At 46.3% G+C, this 26,032-nt stretch overlaps 1 protein-coding gene across 1 annotated transcript in view; it reads right to left on the reverse strand.

Annotated features, from left to right (window-relative positions):
* The window catches only part of NUP210 (nucleoporin 210), a 524,741-nt gene that overhangs the window by 2,905 nt on the left and 495,804 nt on the right, over positions 1 to 26,032 (reverse strand). Inside the window, exons 38-39 of the mRNA XM_078661451.1 lie at positions 24,241 to 24,348; positions 24,054 to 24,137 (exon numbers count right to left, since the gene is read on the reverse strand). Of these exons, the coding sequence (XP_078517577.1) occupies positions 24,054 to 24,137; positions 24,241 to 24,348 (192 nt within the window). The remainder of the gene's footprint in view (positions 1 to 24,053; positions 24,138 to 24,240; positions 24,349 to 26,032) is intronic.

A 26,032-nucleotide genomic window follows, 5' to 3' on the forward strand; every position in this document is an offset into this window, starting at 1 on the left:
CTTGATCCAACTGTACATAGCCTCCAATAGACTCCAATAGCGCTTAGAGACCTGTCGGTGATTAGCGCTATACAAATACAACCTCTTAGATTAACATTTGTTGTAATTGAAATCGATTTTTCTACACCAATTATAGTGTCTTTCACCAATCCCAAAAAAAGTCTTCCAGTAAAAATATTTATTCAAGCACAGAGATATCGCATAGGTCAGGTTGTTTTCTTGTTGAGTCTGTTTACATTTCACATTTAACAACTTTTATTTCCTAAACCATAGTATATAATCTAGTGTCGCTTATATTTCTATACAAACAAACATTAGCCTTGTGCGAAACGTTCTGTAAAGTATGCGTAATTTTCTCAATTTTGTATTCCACAAAAAACACTAAAGTGTCACCAATGTCACCAGCTCGAAACTTTTTCTGCAAAGGACTGGTTCGAGCAGAAAAGAACTTTCAGAAGACAAGTTCCGTCAGAAAATGTCCTGCAAATTCCCATCTCTGTAAAACAGTCTCTTTGTCAGTATCTCAAATTATCTTTGAATGCGAGTACGCTTTCAAATTTCACTTGATTTACACGAATGTGCCTTTTTTATGAAGTATGCTCAAGTTCAAGTAATTCTCTTGACATGCCTCGTATTTTCGGTGGGAAAAGTTATGCAATTTTGCACACCTTTAACATACACCGTATTTATGCTTTCAGAGACTGAAAAAAAAACAGACTGTCTCAACATTTCAATCCCTCAACACAAAACCCTCACATAATTGTCTAACTGTTCCACCTCCACTCTTACATCTACAGTGCTGATTTTGCTACTGCTCTGATACTCAGCACTTGGAAAGCATCAGACTCAAGTCTCAAGATTATAACCCCTTCATACCACAGACTTTGCTTGGCTTTTTTGCAGCTACCAAGATCTTGTGCCTTGCTCACAACGCAATTTGTAGCTTCAAATGAAGTTTAAGATCAGCAGATCAATTTACATTCATTGCAGCAGAGGAAGATCTGAGGTTGGTGATGCACTTCTTTTCTAATGCCCCACAATACCAACTGCAAGTCTATAGAACACTCTCCACAAGGTGTTGAGGCCTTTCTCTTTCAAAATGTCTATGTGCAGAATAGTTTGCTCCCCATTCATACGACTTGAGGTGGCGAATCCATTTCTCTAATTCCAGGTATTCCCTCTTACTTTCTGGATTAGTCTAAATTGTTATTCCATTCAGGCAAACAGGCACTCTGAATAAGGCTTGGTGGAAAGACACCAAACTGTTAGTTCGATAACTGCTTTATCTGGTGTGATATTTTACAAGATCTCCCCTAAATGGAATACAGGGCATCACTTCTCTGGAAACTTATGTGCTCTGGCACCTCCTGTGTTTCCTTAACAATTTTAAATCAAGAAGTTACCTCCCCCTACTAGGGCTAAATGCATGGCATAATCGCAGCAATTCCAAATAAAAACTCTTATACACAAGCACCTATTTCTTTGAGACTCCCACTTACATGGGGGAAAACGGCACTGAAGTCCTCCCTCCTTACCATACCCCGAGAGAAGCAAGGAGGAAGTAATGCAGGAACTAAAACCATAGTGGCATACTTCTGACATTTTAATGTGCACCTCAACTTCTGTTAAGCGCCCAAATGCACCCTGATAGAGCGCCCTTAAAGACGATCCTGGGTGCCAAAACTACAAGTCCCAGAAGGCTTAGCGAGTTGGGCGGAGTATAAAAGCAGGACTCAGACAACGCTGCACGTCGGATATTTTGACTCCGGACCTGGTGTGGTGAGCTGCGTTATTCTGAGTTCCTGTTTTCTTGTGTCTTCGTATTCCTGTGCTGTCACGCATTCCTTAGCGTTTCGACTAAAGAGTCTTGTTTCATTGCGGCTCGTTAGGGAAGGTCTAGTTTCCTTCCTGGCGGGCAAGTCCGTGTTCCTGCACGCAATTAAGTTTTGCAAGCAAGTGCGGGGAAAGATTACTGTGCACGTTTTGAGCCATCAAGCCTTGTGAAAACAACAAGGTGTTTTCAAATTGTGTGGGTTGTTATCTGATCCGGCGTCCCCGTTGGCTGAGCCTTCTTGCACCGGCTCGTGCGGGGAACGCCAAGCTTATCATCCACTCCTTAGGCGCCCCTGTTGGCTGAGCCTTCTTGCACCGGCTCGTGCAGGGTGCGCCAAGTCTGTTCCATTATTGTTTACTACGGCGTCCCCGTTGGCTGAGCCTTCTTGCACCGGCTCGTGCGGGGAACGCCAAGCTGGTCATCTTCTCTTTCAAGCGCCCCTGTTGGCTGAGCCTTCTTGCACCGGCTCGTGCAGGGGGTGCCATTTCTTCGGAAGACAGATCTGAAGACCAATTCAGGTACTATCGTTATTCATTTAAGGGTGACGTAACCCGTTCTATTGTTTTGCTTCTTCATGAATACTGTTTCAGTATAAACTCGATCCACTATTGGGAATCACGTTCAGGGCTACCATCAATCTAAGCATGGTATGTACTTAACCAATTACTTACATTATTGTCTGGAAAGTTGGTTCCACTCTAAGCCTTTATATGCTGTTTCATTACAGGTGGAACACACATACGCTTCAGACCTATACCCAGAATCATATAGTGGGGGAAGAGACGTATCTTCAGGGCCTAGCTTTAGTTTTGTTACAGGTATAGGATACAAAGTCTTACTAAGCATTGTAGTATCTAGACCCCAATCCAGAACCGAGACATTTATTCTTTTCTCTTTTTGTCGTTACAGTTCTCCCTCCCTGCTGTTCCCTTCCTTTCCTTCCTGTTTATTATTTTATCATTCTGCCCTTGCTTGATCCTTCCTGGACCCAGGCTATAATAGCCTTCTGGGTTAGATCAGGAGGTGGCCTTGTCTCATCAGCCTGCTGATTCCGAGGACTTGGAGGATAACAGAATATCCGACCCAAGGTTACACGTCCTCCCGATCAGGGAGTTTTTGGGAATAATGGCCACGTTGGATGACGTATTAGCAGCCTTGGTGTTAGTACAAGAAGAATTGCATTCGTCTAAACAGGAGACAGCTGAGTTACGCACTAGGCCGGATACTCTCCAAAGAAACCCTTTTAGTGCAGGAGCGTCAGGAACGACTCAGCCCAGTTCAGTGGTGGTGGAAATGCCAGCCATCATACCTTTGGCTAATCCCGAAAGATTCAAGGGCGATGCGGGTTCCATACAGGTATTCCTGACCCAAGTCACTTTACACTTTTCTTGCAAACCAAGGTCCTTTCCCACCAATCAGGCCAAGGTGGCTTTCTTAGTGTCCTATTTAGCCGGTGATGCTGCTCAGTGGGCAGTTCCTTTGATCCAGAGAAATGATCCCATCATTCATGATTGGGAAGCATTCAGGGATGAGTTTGTCAAGGTTTTTGACAGACGGGCAGATACGTATACTGCAGATAGAGAGTTGCTGCTTCTGAGACAGGGCTCTCAGGACTTATTAACGTATCTGAACTCTTTTCGGAGGTTAGTCACAGAAACCAAGTGGCCAGAGGCTAAGCAAGCTTCTATGTTTCATCAGGGATTAAGCGAAGAAATGAAGGACGTTATTGCCCAAATCGACCCTCAACCTGCTACGTGTGAGGATTTGATAAATCTTGCAATGCGCTTAGATCATAGAATGAGGGCTCGCAAGGGGGATCATAAGGAGAAGACCAGAACCATCCCTACTTTTGTTTCGTCCAAGACTGTTGATAACGCTCCTGTCTCAGGAGCTGAGCCAATGGACATAGGGGCGGTAAGAGCCGCGTTAACCCAGATAGAGAAAGAACAGAGAAGAAAGAATGGGCTCTGCCTGTATTGTGGAAAGAAGGGGCACTTCGTGCGAGAATGCCCTGTGAAGCCTAAGGTGGCTAAATACCGTTTCAATAAGGGGGCATCCGTAGTGGGGGATAAACCGACGGAAAACTAGAGGGCTCTGAGGGTAATGAAGGGGTTCCTTGGAGTCGGTCAGTCATCCCTTCCCTTTTGAACGGTTTTGTGGGAAAGAACCATCTGTTTATACAGATCAAGTTATTTGTACAGTCAGAATGGGTGGAGGTACAGGCCATGGTTGATTCAGGGGCCACAGGCATGTTCATGGATACTACAGAGGCTAGAAGACTGGGTATACCCCTCGTTTCTAGGTCTGTCCCTGAAGAGGTATACGCAGTTGATGGTAGGAAATTGGACGTAGGCCCCATTAGTTATCACACAGAAGAGACAGACATGATATTTGGCAGTCACCAAGAAAGGGTTACGTTCAGTTTAATCCAGGCACCTCATTATGGTCTGATTATCGGGATACCTTGGTTGAGGCTGCACAACCCTGAAATAAACTGGGAAGAAGGTATCGTGACCATGAACTCCCCATATTGCAAAGAACATTGTTATGACCACCTTCCCAGTCCATCCCTCTCCTTAGCTAGCAGTGTGCATGTAGCTACAGAAGCCGAAAAGGAAGTGAGGTTGCCTGATGAGTATCATGAGTTTTCCGGGGTATTCGATGAGGTGCAAGCTGAGGTGCTCCCTCCTCATCGACAATATGACTGCCAAATCGATTTAGTCCCTGGTGCAGTCGTGCCTAGTGGACGTTTGTATGCATTGACAGAGCCTGAGAACGCTCATCTAAGGGTATATTTGGATAAATTGGTTGGGTTAGGGTTCATCAGGCCTTCCAAATCACCCGCGGCATCCCCTCTTTTCTTCATACCTAAAGCTAATGGAGAATTGAGGGCGTGTGTGGACTTTAGAGCCTTGAACGCTGTCACGGTAAAGAACCGCTACCCCCTTCCTCTCATCCACGTATTATTGGAACAAGTAAAGACTGCCATCATTTACACCAAGCTGGATTTAAAGGGTGCATACCATCTAGTGAGAATGAGGAAGGGGGATGAGTGGAAGACGGCCTTTAAAACCAGGTACGGCCTCTATGAATATCTGGTTATGCCGTTTGGGCTATGCAACGCCCCGGCTGCGTTCCAGTATTTTTTGAACGATGTGTTACGAGAGATACTGGACCGTTACGTAGTCGTCTATATTGATGACATTTTGATCTATTCAGAGTCGGTGGAGTCGCATATCCAACATGTCAAGGAGGTTCTAAGAAGACTAAGACAACATAGCCTCTATTGTAAATTGAGCAAATGCGACTTCCATGTCACCACAGTCGAATTTCTGGGGGTGATGCTCAGCCCCCAGGGACAAGAGATGGCAGAGCGAAAGATCCGAGCTGTCAAGGAGTGGCCTGTGCCCCAAAACATCAGGGACATTCAGTGCTTTCTTGGTTTCGCTAATTTTTATAGGCGATTCATCAAGCAGTTTTCATTGGTGGTGGCTCCCATTACACGTTTGTTGAGGAAGAATCAGATGTTCAGTTGGACACGGGAGGCAGATGAGGCTTTCCAGATGTTGAAGGAGGCTTTCGTGTCCGCGCCAGTGTTGGCGCATCCAGACCCAGAGAAACCCTATATCGTTGAGGCGGACGCATCCGATGTTGCCATAGGGGCCATTCTCTCGCAAAGACATGTGTCAACAGGGCAGATGCATCCTGTTGCGTATATGTCGAAGAAACTGAATGGGGCCGAATCCAACTACTGCATCGCCGAAAAAGAACTGTTAGCGATAAAAACAGCATTTACCGAATGGAGGCATTTTTTGATGGGAGCAAAACACATGGTGACTGCATACACTGATCACAGGAATCTACAGTATATGACAGCAGCTAGGCTCCTCACACCGAGACAACTTCGGTGGATGTTGTTCTTTTCGGGTTTTCATTTTACTATCACTTTCCGTCCTGGGGTAGAGAATAAGAAGGCTGATGCCCTAACCAGACAGTCATCGCTGAAAACACCAGAAACAGTGGGGGAAAAGGCCATCATTGATCCAGCGAACAGGATATGTGTTATTCAACCAGACGCATTCTTGCACGGAATCCGTTTGGGTATCAAGACCGTGTTCTGGAGAGAGTGGATGCGCCTGCATCCTGAATGGCTGATGAAGGACGGATATCCAGTAAACAACGGACGGTTGTTGGTTCCCACGTTGCCTCTTCGTAAACAGGTGTACAAATGGTGTCATGAGTCACCTAGTGCAGGTCACATGGGGGTGGACAAAACCATCGATCAGCTCCTGAGGAGGTGTTGGTGGCCCTCCTTGAGAACTGACGTTAAAGGATGGGTTTCCCAATGTGCGGTGTGTGCAACAGCAAAGACAGATCATAGACGCCCGGCTGGGCTTCTTCAACAGTTACCCACTCCATCTGTTCCATGGGAACGCATTTCTTTGGATTTTGTGGTGGGGCTACCGAAGGATCAAGGGTGCACGGCAGTGCTGGTGGTTATAGACTATCTGACCAAGATGGGACATTTCGTTGCATGTCCACAAGTCCCTTCAGCTAGTCAATTGGCTGGATTATTGATGGAAAACGTTGTTCGCCTGCATGGTCATCCGTCTGTTATAGTCTCTGACAGGGGCTCTCAATTTACAGCACGTTTTTGGAAGGCGTGGTGTTCATGTTTACACATCGAAACAGCCCTATCCACCAGCTTTCATCCCCAAACGGACGGGCAGACAGAGCGTCTCAATCAAACGCTGAAACAGTTTCTGAGATGCTATGTGGACCAGGGAAAAGACAACTGGGTGAAATATTTGTGGCTAGCGGAGGTGGCCTATAACAATTCCACTCATTGTGCCACTCGGGTCTCCCCCTTTTATTGTACTTATGGACGCCATCCACGTTTCTTGCCATTTCTCCATCCTCATGGGGAACAGACGGTGCCTGAGGCGGCCGGAAGGGTATCTCACATCAAGGACACGTTGGTGAAAGCGCAAGCCAGTCTACAGGCTTCTAAGGCGGCTTACAAGGGTACAGCAGATAAGCGCAGAAGAAAGGGTCCTCTGTATCAAGTGGGGGATCTGGTATGGTTGTCCACGCGGAACGTCAGATTCAGAAAGTACAGTGTCTTCAACCCGAAATACATCGGCCCATTTCCCATATTGCAGAGAGTCAATCCTGTGGCTATGAGACTCGGATTGCCTAGGCATTTGCGGGTGCATCCGGTGTTTCACGTGTCGCTATTGAAACCCTCTTTGTCTCCACGGCGTCAGCCACCTCCTCCTGTTGCCTCGCCTGATGGCTGATACATGGTGGAAGGTATCCTGGATTCCAGGCGACGGGGCAGAGGCCTGAGTTATTTGGTTTCCTGGAAGGGATATGGGCCTGAGGAAAACTCCTGGGAGCCGGCGTCGGGGGTTCATGCTCCACGACTGGTGGCAGAGTACCATAGACTTTTTCCTTTGCGTCCTGGTCCTGTGGGTCGCTCTCGGTGAAGGGGGATGTACTGTTAAGCGCCCAAATGCACCCTGATAGAGCGCCCTTAAAGACGATCCTGGGTGCCAAAACTACAAGTCCCAGAAGGCTTAGCGAGTTGGGCGGAGTATAAAAGCAGGACTCAGACAACGCTGCACGTCGGATATTTTGACTCCGGACCTGGTGTGGTGAGCTGCGTTATTCTGAGTTCCTGTTTTCTTGTGTCTTCGTATTCCTGTGCTGTCACGCATTCCTTAGCGTTTCGACTAAAGAGTCTTGTTTCATTGCGGCTCGTTAGGGAAGGTCTAGTTTCCTTCCTGGCGGGCAAGTCCGTGTTCCTGCACGCAATTAAGTTTTGCAAGCAAGTGCGGGGAAAGATTACTGTGCACGTTTTGAGCCATCAAGCCTTGTGAAAACAACAAGGTGTTTTCAAATTGTGTGGGTTGTTATCTGATCCGGCGTCCCCGTTGGCTGAGCCTTCTTGCACCGGCTCGTGGGGGAACGCCAAGCTTATCATCCACTCCTTAGGCGCCCCTGTTGGCTGAGCCTTCTTGCACCGGCTCGTGCAGGGTGCGCCAAGTCTGTTCCATTATTGTTTACTACGGCGTCCCCGTTGGCTGAGCCTTCTTGCACCGGCTCGTGCGGGGTACGCCAAGCTGGTCATCTTCTCTTTCAAGCGCCCCTGTTGGCTGAGCCTTCTTGCACCGGCTCGTGCAGGGGGTGCCATTTCTTCGGAAGACAGATCTGAAGACCAATTCAGGTACTATCGTTATTCATTTAAGGGTGACGTAACCCGTTCTATTGTTTTGCTTCTTCATGAATACTGTTTCAGTATAAACTCGATCCACTATTGGGAATCACGTTCAGGGCTACCATCAATCTAAGCATGGTATGTACTTAACCAATTACTTACATTATTGTCAGGAAAGTTGGTTCCACTCTAAGCCTTTATATGCTGTTTCATTACAGGTGGAACACACATACGCTTCAGACCTATACCCAGAATCATATAGTTTGGGAAGAGACGTATCTTCAGGGCCTAGCTTTAGTTTTGTTACAGGTATAGGATACAAAGTCTTACTAAGCATTGTAGTATCTAGACCCCAATCCAGAACCGAGACATTTATTCTTTTCTCTTTTTGTCGTTACAGTTCTCCCTCCCTGCTGTTCCCTTCCTTTCCTTCCTGTTTATTATTTTATCATTCTGCCCTTGCTTGATCCTTCCTGGACCCAGGCTATAATAGCCTTCTGGGTTCGGTTAGATCAGGAGGTGGCCTTGTCTCATCAGACTGCTGATTCCGAGGACTTGGAGGATAACAACTTCAAAGGTAATTCTTTCTTTTATAAGATCTCGGAGTTAGATAAAAATCACTTACAGCGTGTAGAGTGAAGCCAAGATTTCTACGTAAAAAGAAAAGCAGTGCACTCTCCTCCAAACTACATATGCAATTCAAACTTGCTGAAACTGGACCCATTATGAGTGAACATGACCATAACTGAGTTCCCCCAATGGCACGCTTACATAAAACCCTGGATACAGAATAGAATTAATTCTAAAAATCTCTAGTTCTTTCCAGACTCGACTATGGTAATGCCACTCTAAGCGGGTCAGCTAGAACACACACAGCCCCCTTGAGAGCCACCCTCAACGCCGCAGCAAGAATGGTCTCAGGGACTAGGAAATTTGACCACATCACCCCTACTCTACAGGCCCTAAAATGGCTACCCATCGAAGCACGCTGCACCTACAAAACGGCCAGCCTCACACAAAGCCTTGCACACAGGCAAACCGGATTACCTCGCTGCCAAACTCACAAAAGCTGGACAAATAAGAAACCTCAGAGGCTCCAACTCACTCCTCTTAATCCCCCCAAAAAGACAAACAAAAAGCCCTCTCCTGCTCTTTCTCTGGGAATGCCCAAACAATCTGGGACTCTCTCCCTACTCACATCAGGACGAATCCCTCTTTCACGATCTTCAAGAGGCAACTAAGGAATTTCTCCTCAACCGCCACCTCTATGCTTCCGGACAATGACTTTGTTACTCTTGGTACCCAATATCCTCGTGACTCTCACTGTACTTTATTGCTTATGTTTTTCACTTTTATGTATGCTGTAAAGCGCTCTGACACCTCCGGGTCTTGCAAGCGCTATATATAACTCCAAATAAATACTAACATCTCCACCCTGTTCAATCTGGATATAGACTATGCATGGCACTAGGTCTGACTTGTTGACAGTGTCTGATGGGGTGTCTATGGCTTTTTATACCTGAATTCTGTGAGTGCATTCCGCTCTGTTGTGGGGCATCTGCATGGCAATCTGGGTATTATTACAGGTTAATGTTACAATTTGGCTACAACTTGACAAGTATTACTTAAATAAAGTAACAAAACCGTTTATTCACTTCCTTATGAAATACCATCAACCACCCTATTTGCATTAGCTGCCTTGGTCATGTAGGTACGTGCAATAAACACTTGACCTCACTCAAGTAGTTTTTTTTATGCCTGCCAGATGTAAAGTTGTTCACAATCCTCCCTTTTGCTCTACATTTAAACCTCTCACCTGACATGTACCACATGGCTCTTCCCGTAGACCTACGCTTTTCTACCTTTGCAGCACTCCCTGTCCTTTGACCCTTTCTTATTTATGAAATTGCCTTTCCCTAGAAGCAAACACTGATAACATTCAAGTCCTTTTCCTTGATGATGACTTATGCATTACCCAATCCAACTTTCTTTCTTGAAATTCGATTCTCTGAAACGAAATATGTATAAAATAGTTATTTATCTGTGGTTGTTCCAACACTGTCTGGCCATCTATTGGTTTGACCTGTAAGTTGGGCCTACCACCAATTGCATTCAAATCATCAATCAAATTAGTGTTTATTTTCAAGCAGTCCCTCATTTCTCCACTCGCTTCTTTGACATCAAGATGCTCCCTAAAGTAATGTATTTCCTTCCTCTTGAAAGCCACAAAACCATAGTGTAACCGTATGTGATCTTCGGCCTGGAGTATGCAGATGTTCTCCATGTGGACCTTTATTCCTTCCGATGTGATTGCTTGCCTCCATAGAATTAAAACAGAGCAACTCAGTTTATCCTTAGACTCCCTGCTGGCACTTCTATTATTCCTCACCTTCTGAATTTGCATTGGCTTCCTACTGCCAAACACTCCCTAGTCAAGGTGGGTACATCTGCCTCCATACTGTCAACTGTAGACTAACACTTACATATCTTTTGCATTAGGATAACTACCACCGTTGAGTCAATGTTTTTCCTTTCTTGGTGGTGGAATGCTCTTCATTGCAACTAATGTCTAACCATCTTCCGTTCAGCAAGCTTAAAGCCTGGCCGATTCCTCTTACCACCTAATTTCTTTTCAGGTTCTTCTTCAGTCTTATCCTTCAGCGTCAGGAAGTACTTTGATTAACAATGCACTTTAGAAATGTTATTCGGTCTTAGCAGAATAAGTGGGGGCGTGGGTGGACGAGTGTGCATATTTGAAAGGAATTGGGATGATGAAGGGAGCTTGTGGACTTTGGGGAGAAGAGTGACACGTGGATGGGGGTTTAGAAGCAAAGGGAGAGTGTAGTTTGTGGGGAGGAGGATATGATGGAAGAGACATTGAGTACTGCAAGCATAGGAGCACATCTTATTCTACACTCCTACTAAAATGTTTGCTTTTACGAGGTCATGAGTGATAGAATTAAGGGATTCAGAGAAAACACAAAACAAAACTGGAGTTTCAGAAACCTCTATCATGGCACTCAGTTAATATGTGTACTTATGGGACAAATTTGCAACTCAAGCCACACAAATACTAGCATGTCATTTTGTGCCTCAAAACTGTCAAGGCGGACATATCATGGCTCCAGGAAACCCACGCTCCGTATCAGCAAAGGATATTACAAAACCAGTGTGGAGCAAGGAAGTTTGACGCGCCTCCCGGGCAATTCGTAATGGAGTGGTGGCAATAATCATATTTAGTCAACTAATCTAGATATCCAGGTATGCAGGGACCCACTGGGCTATCACCCAGTGCCATACGGAATGCACATTTTTAAGTTTCTGCTCACCCAACGGGCCTCCCAATGCTGAAGACAACACATCTGCCAGATAGCTCCAATATGCTTCAAGGTAGGTTTCTGAAAAAAGATGGGTTTTTAGGCGTTTCTTAAAGCTAGATTCAGACTGGTTCATTCTGAGGTCCTCAGGGAGGTTGTTCTAGAATTTGGGAGCTAGCTAGGCCAAGAAGCGACCGCCGCTCCTTGCCTTGATGGCTATTTAACCCAGGTAAGTGGAAACTTATATACTTCTCTCACCCCTAAAACGCCTACCTACAACATCACTTACTTTATTATTTCCAGCTCAATTGTCACGCAGTGTTCTGGTCACAACTACCCAAACATGGCCATGCTATTATCATTCTCCAGCTTTCAAGCACAAGCTCAAAGCCTCACACCTGCTTCTGGATGATCATCATCTTTTACGTCAGAGTGAACATTTCTGTGCTTTGATATGGATAGATAAATGTCGGCAGTCAAATGCCCTAAGAGCCACTGTTAGGAGTTTATGTGTAAATGTTTTCTTCATGAATGTACAGCACACTCTAATTGAGCAATTGAATCTGCAGGAATTTCCAAAGAATGTAAAAAGAGCGCATCATCCCCATACTCTACTAGTACAAATGAGCTTCAGTGTTGATATTAGACAGAATTAAAAGTATTCCAGCAGAGGTTTGGCTAATTTACAACAGTCCCTGGAATAACCAACATGTATGTGCTACAACTGCAAATGAACAGAGAAAACCCTCAGGTTAAAGCTAGTACTTATGTCACAATAAAGACAGTGGCAGGAGAAAATTGATGTCATAAAAGATAAGACCCATTAGCACTAACAGATCCCTCAGTAATTCTTGATCTACTTTCACAGCTCTATGCGAGTTTCCGAAAAGGCAATACTTACTGGTACTCTGTTAGGACCAACTTTACATAAATATATTGATTAGTTTACCACCTTGAAACTGCCAACAGACTCGTTTAAACCTTTGTCAAAGCTTGTGAGCAGATTCCCAATAATAAAGTAGCTGGGGAAAACAGATTGTCAGCAATTTAATGATCTTCTAGCCAGTATTTTGCTGTGGTATTCCACAATGGAATGAGCTTAGTCAATATGATGCATAGTTGGTGGAATGCGGCTAAAATTCTGCCTATCAAATTAACTTTATTCTCACTGTACTAGTCTCACAACAGCAAACCTTTTTTTCTGGGTTAGGAGTACTGCAGACCATGCAAATCTGAAGATTGATCTGCTGGATTTTGCACAGACACACAAGGCTCCATAGGCTGATATCTTCCTAAACGCCAAAAATGGGTTTGATTAGGTACGATGAAAATTATTTTCGTGGAACACATTTGAATATGTTAATTGCCACAGGGTATGTATTTTTTTATGGAGTTAAGGGCCCATATCAGTGACTGGCTGCAGCCATATGCATTAATCAGAAATTCTTAACTGTTCATATAGACAGGACAGAGAAAGCACTTGCCTATTTGAATGACCCTTCCATCCATCCTTCTAGTCATACCCTAAACCACCATCCACTATTAAAGCATTAGCAGAGGAATGTGGGGTATGTTCATGTAGCAGATCAGCAAAATTCAGATTACTCAGTACAATCAGGCAAATCCTGGGCATCGTCCTATTGATGAAGATTTGAAAGTCAGACAGCACCATATTCATGCTCGTATCTAACAAACAAGTTACTTACCTTCTGTAACGTTGTATCTGGTAGAGACAGTCTAGCCGCAGATTCCTTAACTTGTAATATCCCCAGGCGTCAGACTGGATCCGGAAAATTTTCCGCAGCAGCACCTCTGCGCGCCGGGGTCGGCACCGCCCAGCTCCGCCCTGACGTCGTCTACGGACATTATGTCAGCGGAGCCATATATGCCCCTCCCGGCGCGCTGACGTCAGTTTTCGTCGGAGAAACCTTTCCGTGTCAGAACGCGGAGCCATCAACAAAATAAAAAAATGTGAGAATATGGAAACAGTGTGCAAAAGTGACGAAAAAATTGAAGACATTGACAGGCGAGACAGAGCAGTGCTCTGAAAAGCCATCCTGCATGAGCAAAGGCTCAATATATGTGAAAGGGAGACAAGGATGTGGAAAAAAACAGTCTGGCACAGGTTAAAATGTCTGCATCCAGAAAGTGAAACCGTGAAGGGGAACAAGTCCGGAACACAAGATTAAGGAGAGTACACCACAAGATGTCACCAGAAAGAGACGTCGTAACCCCAACGAAAAGACTCATAAATGTACAGAGCCAATAGACTGAAGGAAAAAGCCGTAGGTGTGACAAAGACCACAAGGCAATGTAGAAGGGGAGAACGGGATGGTGGGAAAAAGCGTGAATAGATTTCACACCCTAAAATCCAGGCCAAAGGCTGGCAGGAACACTTGAGCTATTAACATACCGCCTAAGGTAGAGAAACAGAACAAAGCAGTCTGTGTTGAAGTGAGAGAATATCACCTTGCAAAATGGCAATCCACCCTAAGGGAGGCGAGGATAGAAAGCCACAACCTGAAAAGGTCCTCGCAGAACGGGGAGGATGGGCGGGCGTTAAGGAATCTGCGGCTAGACTATGTCTCTACCAGATACATCGTTACCAAAGGTAAGTAACTTGTTCATCTGATAGAGACATCCAGCTACAGATTCCTTAACTTAGAATAGATACCAAAGCCATACCCATGAAGGAGGCGGGTCTGTGACGGAGCCCCACCAAGTTCCCGAAAGAACTTAGTCGTCCATAAGGTGACTTACAGCACCGTCAACCTTTGGGACGAACCACAACGAGGACAGTAATGTTAGCGCTGTTAACCACTAGACCATGAAGCTCTAAAGAGAGCAAAAAGCAATGGGAGGCAAAGGCACCAGAAGCAGTCAATAGCATCACGAAAACCCCTTTTTGTATACCGGGTTGAGAGAATGAAAGCACAGAGCCAGAATACCCATGGCAAAGTGAGAGTTCACAACTTCAAAAAAGGGGATGAACCAACCCAGGGTTTGAAGGATCCACAGGATCGGAGGTGGCGACAGAAAGCAAAAGCCATTTCCGGTCGACCAAGCAAAACAGTGGAAAAATCCCTGAGGAACCTATACATGCAAAGGCACGTGGGGGAGCAGTGGCAAGAGGCTGACCCTTACCCAGAAAAGGCCAGCATGGAGAAGAAACCATATACTAGATATGCTGGGGTAAACGGTAAGGTTATGATTTCGCAAGAAGTAGAGCTGAACCAAGGGTTTGAGAGATCTGCCGGATGCATGCTGGTAGAGACTGCAGCAAAGCCTCGAGAGACAATAACTGGTATGACAAGAGTCCTCGCACACCAGCCCAATATGTACAACAGTGAAAAGGAACCCTGTTGAAACCGGTACCAGCAAGACACAAGTGACAGTATTTGCAGGATGCCAATCCACGGCCACAAGATGCCGGTAGTACTAAACCACATGATACGCCAGAACTTATGCGGTTTGTGACAACATGTGAAGGGCCGAAGACGTGCAGTTGAACGTCAACAAAAAAGAGGGAATATCGGAAGGTACTTAAGCATACCGGAAGTTATCTAAGCATTCTGTGTGGGCGCTTGAGCCACACAAAGTAAGCAAATACCTCCTGAAGGGTAGAGTGAGCAGCTCAAAGGTGCACAACAGCAAGAAGGCAACTGCCCAAAAAGGGCACCAGCAAGCCGGACACCACATAAGAGCTGGTGGTACAAGCAGAGCGGGTCAAGAACCACGGACACCGCATGAAGGAAAGAGCCTGTACGAATCCACCTGGTAAGAACACAGAGCAGATACAGAGCCGGAGGAACAAACGTTGGGATTACTTGCAGAAATGTGGAAACTGGGTAGGACAATGTCCAGGACAGTACGTAATCCAGGCCCCTTGCCAGAGAGGAACAACAGTCCCCTGCAAGAGTGGGTGAAAGAACCTGTTTCGATAGAGGAAAAGGTGAGGACAAATGTAAAGGTCCCGGACCCCAAGAAAAGGAAAACACGCCCCTTTGAGAGTGAACAGCATGAACTCAAGTAAAGCGTGGAAACTCCCGTACAGAAACAGCAGGGAATATGGAAACCGGTGTAGTAGTAGTAGTAGTGATAAGTGGTCAGAAGGAGGTCATGACCACGCGTAGCAGAGAACATTTGCTGAATCGAATCGCTGCCTTGGAGGACAAACCCTGAAGGGGCCATACATCTGAGTTGCATCAAGAAGAACAATAAGTAAACCGCACAGCGGCAATAGGGTGTCAGTTGTGAAAAACTGCAACCACAAGGTATCTCGCCTGGTGTGCGAGATAGACATTTCACGGCATGGAACCTAAGCCAGGGTCCAATGCACCGCAGACGGAAAAACCCAGACATGCAATAAGCAATACCATACAAGGATCACTGTAGGAATAAAGAAGCGGTTCCCAGCAGGATGTACGCGAGGAGACTCCACAGGAGTGTACCAAGGCAAAGGCAGAACCTAATGCCAGCAAATACCCCACATAGGGTAAGGCTAATCCCCTGTAGGGTTATCCTCTGGGGTTAAGCACACAATCAGAGGACTGAAAAAAACAAGAGTAGCAGCCGAACGGCTATACTGAACGAACATAGAAATGGCTAACCAGCCATGAACAGTAACTGGCACCATAACAAAACAGTGCATCAGGATGGGTGCCGTAAAAGGAGGCATAGAACATGGCACCAAGATTTACTGCAGGCCGGACAAGAGATGGGAGACCGCCGAATCTGCGTGGCGGTAAAAAAGATCCACCCCATTAAATGACAGATCTCTGAGGGCATCCCGAATATGATCTGGGAAGCGACTGTCGCACAGCTAAGCATGGCGGCGTAAGGAGCCATGCTTCTGCCATGCAGCAGAAGGTGAAGCAATTCTGTTTGTGGCCCTTCCGGAATTTAAGGGAGAAGATTAGCAACCGAGTCTCAAAGAGCTGAGGATGCGCGTGCAAATACACAGGCAGTATTTAACGCCCGGATGCCTGCGCTGGCAGAGGCGAAAAGGCGGCGACCACAATCATCCAGCCACCGAGACTCCCTGGTGGGAGGTAACAATGGCAATGTGGGTGACAACTGTAAATTAAAAGCCGCCTGAACAACTAGGCCTTGAGCTGTTGGGTGAAGAGACGGGCAAAGAGGATCACCCGGAGCAGGGCTGTGCCTACGAGCAATAGCACGATCAACAGGGTACGCGAAGAGGGTCTTGACCATGTGCCAAGCAGAACGTCAAGTAGAGATTCCCCAAAGGACAGCAAACGTTCTACTTCGATAGGCCCCAATGGAGCAGCTCCAATAAAGGATAGAAAAGTAGAGGCACCATTGGAGGCTGAAAGCTGAGTACAGCAGCCGCCCCCTGAATAGCACGCGCGAAGGCAGCACTAGATTCAGTCGCCATCTGTGTAGGTGACAACAAACCGTCAGTAGGAGACGGTTGAAGGCTAAGCCTGCCACTAGACATGAGGAGTGGAGGAGCCGGAGATTGACTCGAAGGCCAGGCAACACAGGGTACTTGCAATCTGGCTCCTTGATCTCGGGTGTCCATGGAAGCATCAGGTTGCAAATGAGGAGGCGTAAATGGCATTACCGGCATCGACGGATGCCACATTGGAGACTTATCGGCGCCCGAGGAGTCGGGAGGAGCAACCATCAAAGGAATAGGAATCGACGCCAGTACCAGAGATCGACGCCGCATGGGAGTCGCCTGGATGTCAACGGTCTCCACAGAGGACTCAACCGGGACGCCGAACGACGTTGAACCCACTGCCAGCTTCCTGGGGGAGCACGAGGTGCCGGACGCGGCATCGAGCCTGGCATAGGACCCGTCGTCAACACCAGCGTCGCTGGCGCCGCCTCAGACGTCGGCGCAGTAATCCACACAGGGCTATGCGCTGACTGACGGGAGGGCTGTGCTCTAGGCCCTGGCTCCGGAATCGACGCACACAGCGGTGCCAGGGAAACGTCCGCAGACGAAGACCCGGCATGAGTGCCTGCTACCTCTGTAGGACCCAAAGGCCCACCAGGAGAGGGGGAGACTCAGAACAAGCCTGGAGTGCCTTAGAATAAGCCTCCATTTGGGCATGCATTGCCCCAACACCCGGATGAGGTTGGCGTTCGCCCTTACCCGGCACAGTGCGAGAGGAATGGGCAGCAGCAGCATTGACATTAGAAGAAGATCTCCGTAAGCCATGCCTGTGCTTAAGCTTAACTGTTGTTGCACAGAGGTTGCAGGAGCCACCTCGGGAACTAGCCCAATCCTGAGAGGAAGAGCGGCGACGGAAGGGATGCGGACCGGACATCAGTGCGGCCAGTAATTTCATGCGAAGCTCCCTCAAAGACTTTGGTTTCATCCTCTGACAGGAGTCACAGTCCTCGTTAATTCCTTAAGTGGCATAATCTGCTATTGCCTCTTCAAAGAATGAATCTCATTAAAATTTCTTTTCTACCATTGTTCCTGTGGCTGTTTGGACAACTATGATTTATGATTCACTTATACTTTAAAATACTTAAGAAAACGGACACTCATTTTTTGAGACAGGTATAGCAGCCTTTACAGGCATAGTCGCAATTCAGGGTATTGAGGCTGGCAAGCTTTTTCTTTTTAACTTCAAATAGTAACATGCAGTTTTAGGCACTGGGATCGCATCACTTGAATTCTTCGATTGAGGGTCAGACAAACATTTTGCCTCTCTGTTGGATTATTATATCTGTGTGTTATTGCTCAATAAAACAAATATGAAACATAATAGTCCAACATGGGCCAGATCCGGGACGGAGTTTCTAGATGTCCACATAAAACTACATAGAGTAAATCTAAATAGCAATAATTTTCAAAGATGAGTTTCCCCCCCAACAAATGTTGCAGGATATTGTTGATAATATTGGGCGGCGAGTTAAACCGGCTAAATTCTGTATGCAATGCTACAGGTAATGCTGAAGGGCCTAAGGCTAACATCAACATGATCTTCATACAAAAAACAAAACAAAAAAAACACGTTGAAAACCTGACAGTTCTGATTGTTTCAGAAAGTTCTCAAATGCCAATCTCCCGACTATTTTATGGTTTTCATTCTCCATCACAAGGTAAATTGAACACCATTGACTTGCCTTGATAAATGACAACTCACCATCATAAGCTTATTGTCTTTAATTATTCATGTTTTAATACATATCTGTGCTAGGAACATATACTCTAAGTATAGAGTGATATGGCACACTCAGTGTAATTTAATTACCTGTAGTGTAGGTTAAGGAAATCATACAGCTTGTGTCTCTCTCACTTCCCTAGTCTGCGTTTTCTTAACAAGCTTTATGTAATTACAGTAACTCTGTTTATGATGTCTGGATTTTATTACATACTTGATGACAAAATGACCTATCTGTGTTCTATTCTCAGCATTAAGGAGCAAACTCAGCATTCCACATCTGAAGACGTTTTCTGGCAACATCATGTTCCAGTACCAGCTGGTCTTCTGATCCATGAGGCAGTGAGAGATGTTACATTAATGTGCTTGAGAGGTCTGAAATACCAAGATTCTTCTTCAAGGTGCATTCCATTTAGGATTGTGATGCTTATCACAGATCCTAAATGTGATGCTGTACTTACATGCTTTTCAGAAATAATGTTGCAGGATTTTGAGGACCTTCTACAGGCATTTCTGTGGAAATTAATTTCTTGTTGAAGACAAATGCACATTGCTTTTCATAGTTTCTTGCAGGCAACAGAATAAAAAGTTTACGTGGTTTCTGAAGTCACACTTCACAAACTGAGGGCCTCTTATATCTGCACAGAATCCTCAGTTACAATGGTGTCGATTTAGATCCTGGAATGTTTTAGTTTATTTCTCACAAGACTGAACCTTCTAAAAAGACTTCTCTGGCTTGCCAGTCATTTCTAGAGTAGAAATTGTTTAGGCCTATGATTGGTTTAGATTGTGAAAAAAGTAAGGGAGGATGAAAATATGTTTGGGCTCCATCTAATTCCAAGGCTCCATAATTGCACTAGCTTGTTCCTATCAAGCAAATTACTTGCCTCAGTAACACTTTCCAGTGGGTTCTCTAATGGCAGGATCCTTACTTTACAATATCATATCATATAACTTAATTTTATTGCAATTTTCCCATCTTCGTCGCCAATTGTTATCAAATGAAGTTTCTTCAGTCGAGATATTTTCAGGAAGGTTTATTTAGGAGATAAGTTATATGAGGAAGAGCCCCACCAGGAGCAGCCTGTATGGTGCTGGGCCGTTTCAGCAACTGACTACAGCTTTCCTTTTTAACATTCTAAATCCAACATTCTAAAACAAATTCATAATGGCTGAGCATCATATTACAGTTGGTGAGTTCTTGAATGACACTGAAAAGTTCCTTGGAGTTGGTGGAGTTTGCCAGGATTTTGTTGTGGATGAAGTTCCTCTTGGTAGCTCTGATCTGGTTGTGGTAGTCCGTCATGGCGTCCTTGTAGGTGGTGTGGTTTTCAGTTGTCCCGGTGTTTATCCAGTTCTTCTCCAGGCGTCTGCAGGTGCGTCTGACTTTTTGGAGAGCGGTGGTGAATTAGGAGGCTTTCCTGGGGAGTTGTCTGTCGGGGTTGCGTAGCGGTGCGAGCTCGTCTGCGCAGTTTGAGATCCAGGTGTTGAGTTCTCAGGCTGCGCTGTTTGCGTCGGGTGCCCAGGTGTGGTTGTCTCGGGTGAGGGTGGAGTTAAGTTGCACGTCTGTAACCTTGCTCCAGTTCCTTCGTGGTGGGCTTGGGGGTGGTTTGGGTGCCTTGGGTTTGTTGATGGTGACGTGTACGCAGTGGTGGTCGGTCCATGGTGGCTGCGTTGTGTGGCTGAATTGGACGCTGTTTCCTGCCGCGAAGATGGGGTGGAGGGTGTGTCCTGCTCTGTGGGTTGGTGTGTTGATGAGTTGTTTAAGCCCGATGCTGGTGAGGTTGTCACAAAGAATAGTGGAGTTGGGGTTTTCGAGGTGGAAGTTAAAGTCTCCAATGAGTATGTGGTTTGTTGAGGCGATGGCATGGATTGCGATGAAGTCGGTGATTGTGGTGGCGAAGGGTATTTGGGGGGTCTGTAGATGAGGGTTCCTCAGAGTGTGGCTTTGGGGGTGGTCTGAATCTGGAAGTGCAGGTGTTCGGCAGAGGGGAAGGTTTCGCTGGAGGTGGTGAGGCGGAGGGTGCTCTTCTGGGAGATGGCGAGGCCCTCTCCTGGGTCTTTGGGGCGGTCTTTCCTCTGGATCTTGTATCTGTCTGGGATGGCGGTGCTGATGTCGGGGGCAGAGGATGTGTTGGTCCAGATCTCTGTGAAGAAGGCGATGTCGGGCGAGAGAGAGTCGAGTAGGTTCCAGACTTCCATGGCGTGTTTGTGTATGGAGCGTACATTGAGCAGGATGCTTTTTAGGGTGTCGGCGGTGTTGGAGGCCAGGGTGGCGATGAGGATCTGGCGGCAGTGGAGGCAGGAGAACTGGCCGTGGGTCGTGATTGGCGCGGCCTGTTGGCATTCTCGAAGCTTTTCAGGGTTGAGTGTGAGGAGGGTGGTGGTGTCATAGCGATGGGTAGTGGGAGGCCCAGGGTTCCTGGTGCTAGGTGCGCTCGGATACGGATGCAGACAGGCTTGCCTTTGGCGCGCCAGCGGCGTAACCGCTGCGTGCGTCTGCTGCTTGACCGCGCAGAGGCCGTCAATAAGTAGGGGAGGTAGGAGGGAGAAGAGGCTGGAAGGCGGGAGCGGGGGAATTTCTGGGGGGAGGGGCCGCAGGGGCAGGAGCGGCAAAAGGAACAGGCAGGCATGAGAAAACAAAAACAGTGGTGGAATTAGAGCAAGACACAGATGGGTACAATAACAGTGGTACAACAGGGAAACATTAAGAAAAAAATGGGTGATAAAGGTTACGGTGGTTGCAGGCAGTCTGGTCCCAGTTGGAGCGGGCAGCAGGAGCGGAGTGGGCAGCAGCCTCGAACCTCTCAAGGAGGAGGTCGGGGTCTGGAGGCAAGAAACGGCACAGCGGAGCTGCGGGCAAAGAGTGGACCTACATGGAGGGTGGGAGATCATGTGGGATAAAAGGGACACATCTTCCTAATCATCTTTCAGTCAAAAAAGGCTGATGAGGCCAGGGCATTAATCAGATCTTTAAAGGTCAGCCTGTTGTAAAAATGTATCCCTAGATGCCACACCTTACTCACTGGTACTAGTAAGGATCCCATGTCCATGGGCCACCAGCTAGATGACCAAAATCAGGTATCATTGCCCAGGAGGAGAACTTCGGTTTTCCTGGAGTAAGGTTTCTAACACCACCATGAAAAGATCGGTGGAATGGCAGGTAATGTGCCAATAACACATGGCTCTAGAGTGAAAATGCCCTTATGTGATGTGGCTGGTGCTAAGCTGGGGGCCTCTGATGTCGTCATGTTGGGGTGCACACGGTTTCCCTTTGCAAGACATGGTGCGAGGAAACAGTGCGCCCAACCAACTGGAGGCACCCCAGTATGGCCGGCATTGGCTGTATGCTCTTTCCTAGAGCTGCAGCATGCTGCCGCCATGTCTGCGCTGCCAATTCACCAGCCCGGCAGGAATGCAATAATGCGGCAGTTCTCCCAACAGCCGTTGCTGCGGGCTGGTGGTGTCACCACCAAAGTCGAGAGCAGCCCCTAAGAAGCTTTCAAAACTGTGTGTGGGTCTAAGTACTGAACACGTCAATGCTGGCTACAGCTTAGGATTCAGGTGCATTGGTAGAACAGTCTGTATCTCTTTCAGAACAGCAACAAGTGCTGCAGCTCTGGACTGAAGTGTAAGTTGATCCCACTTCTGAAATATGAGGCGGTGCAACATCTCATCATTAAAATGCATTTGCACTGCTGTGTTCAATCTCAGTATTGGAAAAGCTCAATGGAGGGAGATCTTGGTGCAGGAATAATGGGAGAATCTGTTGGTGTTGAAGGAAAAGTTGAATTGGAAGAGCTATTTGTAGGTGTACATTGTAGGAAAGAAGTGCGTGCTAACTCAGGACAGAGATATACTGACAGAGACGTAACTGTGAGTCAGTGTTGTTACACAAATAAATGTCGCAGCCAGGTTTTCAGGCACAGTGGCAGAGCCGTTTCTGGAAAATAGTGCAGAGAGATCAGTAGGAACAGCAGGTCAGGGCCAAGGAGCACCGTTAGAAATGCACCTATGACCAATAGAGTAGAAGAGGAGAAATTTGGAGGCAGGGTCTCAGGTACAAGGGCACAACTGTGTCTGATCTTTGTGTTAAAACAGAACTCAGAACCATATATTTGATGGGGTAGCCTTCTGTGAATTCTGTAAACTGACTACTTGCGACCAAAACTGAATCCCAATAATAAATCCTTTATTAGATCTTTAAAACACCATCAAACAATTTAACATCAGCCATTTGACTGCCATTGGCTGTAACATAACATAACGTGTATTTGTAAAGCACACATTCACCCGAGGCAATCTTGGGCCTGAATACCAGTTTATTGTCACCCAAGTCAATGGTTCTCATTTTATCAACCTCACAAGGATAAAAGGCTGAGAGGACCTGTCAGGATTTGAACCTGTGAGCATGCGGTCGAACACAGGCCCCTACCGTGGATGCATTAGTCCATTAAGCCACCAGTCTCATGAAAAGTAATGCCAGGTTTATCATTAATTTCTAAAATTCATGCCTCTCTCAACCTTTAAGAGGCCACAGTAGAATCCGAATTATCCCCACTCATCTCCAAAAGTCTAAATTGTACAATAATTTGTGTTTTTGTTGATTGCCCCAGATGAACATAGCTTCTGTTCTTTACTTTACTGGTTTGTTTTGCTGGGTTTGCCCAGTGGAGTGGCAACAGGGTGCATATCCTTAGTACTTGAGGACACTTCTTTCAAAGGCCCTTTTGTATCTCCTTCTGCAACCTAGATCGCTCTCTCTTTGCGTACTGAGGAGACCCTGAAGTACTGAACTGTTGTATATAAGGACCCCTTCCTAAATGCCTGCAAAACCTCTTGCTGTAAAGAAAATTCCCTGCCTCTATTTTATTTTACAGCTCCCATTGAGCAGCAGCCCAGCAAACCTCTGGTGACCAAGCCCACCTTGGGATGGTCCAGCCTGCTTGCTTCATGCATGTTTCCACATGATGAACAGGGCTTCCTAGGGTTCTTTTTGGCAGAACATAAAGGGTGTAGAATCAGGCAGCCAGATAGAACCTTAATCTACAGCAATGAGACCAGATAAAAACTCCCTTGAAATTACTCTATTGGATTAAATATAAGAATACTTGCAGCATGCACTTATGAATACAAAGGTCTGGGCTAATTACAAAATCTGAAGCCACACTACAACTTTTGCTAGAGTCCTTTTGCCACGCCACCACCTCTGATTAAATAATTGGTTTTAGAGGGATTAAATAAGGAGATAGAGCTGTCATTGAACAAGGTCCAAGACCGTGAAATGACACTAACTGTAGGAAGAATTTAACCTCTTGGTTTAGTAAAGTGAAAGGTTGACATTTGTGTATACTAAGTTCTTCTGACTAACAGCACTCATTATTGAAATCTGGATAGGTAAGCCTTCAAGTAAGTCCTACTTTCAAGTTCTCATCTCTAGTTGCCTCTATTACCATTTAGGAGAACATCCAGTGCACTATAAGAACAAATAAATAAATAAATTAGGGCTTCAAATGTGGGTACGGGATGACACTTACTGTTGTTAACAGGCTGTGGTGGTGTCCGTGGATAAAACGCTGGGTGTGGAACTGGATCTCTTGGTGCAAAGGCTGCATGGTATGCTGAAGAAAATTCAAATATATTTTAGCTTCAGTAAACCAACAGAGTGCAATCTTCAAAACTTGGTCAGTAGTTATACACAGTGTTATTTGGACACATTCTTACCTATGAACAAGATGGCTGTTCCTGCCAGCATTGCAAAAAGAGTGAAGAACATCACTTGGTAGGAATCAAGGAAATGCTGAAACAGTCCATATCTTTCTGTTGACCCAACTGAAAAGAGAGATACAGTTAAACGCAGAAACTGTCTTAAGCACTTGAAATACTAAAGTAGCATGATAAAAAGAGTAGCATAAAGTTTGCCTTCTACTAATTAAGTGTGAATACATTTAACACATGTTTATCATGCTATGACATTTACATTTTGCTTGTTCCAGCAAAGTATTTTAATTTCTGTGCAACTACATTGTCAGATATTCATCTTATATAGGTGGTTCCTATGAGACAGTAGCCCAGAGGACGGTATGCACACTACGTCCGTCCGAGCTTCCAGTAAGTACGTTTAATAGATTTCTTGGGATTGCTCCATTGTGATACCGCTGGTGGGTGCTGACAGAAACTAAAGGGTATGCACCGGTGGTTTACCTCTTTTGCCCAGTTATCTTATATGAGCAGCATTCAAAGCATCACACGGACCATTCATACTTTAACTTTGCTTTACCTACACTTTTTGGAGAAAGGCAGAGTCCACGGACCACATGAAGGGTTCAACTACTGTTGGAAGCTTTTATTTTGCCTATGGGCAGACCTGACGTACCTCAAGAACTTCTAGCCCATCTCACTGCTTCCTTTTGCCGCCAAAGTCACCGAAAAGGCCGACAACACCCAGCTAGCACACTTCATAGAAACCAACAGCATCCTAGACAGCTCTCAATCCGGATTACGCTGCAACTAAATCACCAGCAAAACCAACAGTTGATGGACAGAATGCAGAATATTCACCCCAGTACAGAGATCTGGGCCTAAATCCATCGTTTTTTTGCACTCCACACCACCCCAGTTCAGACATGGCCATATGCAAATCAGCCTTGACCCTGTGCCTCATGGGAACAGTCCAGCCCGAACTGCCAAGCCATGTCTTTCCTAGACCGAAATCAAGCATCCTAGGACTGGTTTCTGGCTATCAGCCGTCATCAGCCAGGATAGCTTGACTCCAGTGGTGTGCAGAGCATGGAACTCACGTCTGAGCATACCCATCCCACTCGGGGTGACAAATGCAAAACCAACACTGCCACTGCCACCGACGACGTACGAGCCCTCCTCGAACAATGTCACACAGCAGCCCTCATCCTCCTCGACCTACTGGCAGCCTTCAACGCCGTGTCACACCGCACACTAGCCACCAAACTCCACGACGCCAGCATCCAAAGAAAAACTGGATACGATCTTTCCTCTCAAGCATAACACAGAGAATAAGACTCCTGCCCTTCCTCTCAGAACTGAAAGAGGTCAGATGCAGAGTATCCCAAGGATCCTCCCTCAGCCCACACTCATCAACATCTACATGACGCCCCTCACCACCATCGTCGGAACCCACAGGCTCAACATCGTCTCCTATGCCAATGACACCCAGCTCATCCTCTTCCCTCACCAAGGAACCTGCTATCACCAGGCGGAACTTCCAAGAAGAGATGAAAGCCGTTGCGACCTGGATAAGCAACAGCTGCCTGAAGCTTAACTTAGAAAAACAGAAGTCCTCATCCCCGGCATCCCCACCCGCATTGGACAACACCTGGTGGCCCCCTGCCCTTGGAAACCAACACACCCCAATGGACCATGCATGCAACCTCGCATTATACTCGACTCCTCACTCACCATGAATCGTCAGATCAACGGTGTATCCTCTGCATGCTTCATCACCCTCTGCATACTTCGGAAGACGTTCAAGTGGATCCCC

The sequence above is a fragment of the Lissotriton helveticus genome, chromosome 9, assembly GCF_964261635.1.
Source record: "Lissotriton helveticus chromosome 9, aLisHel1.1, whole genome shotgun sequence".
NCBI lineage: Eukaryota > Metazoa > Chordata > Amphibia > Caudata > Salamandridae > Lissotriton > Lissotriton helveticus.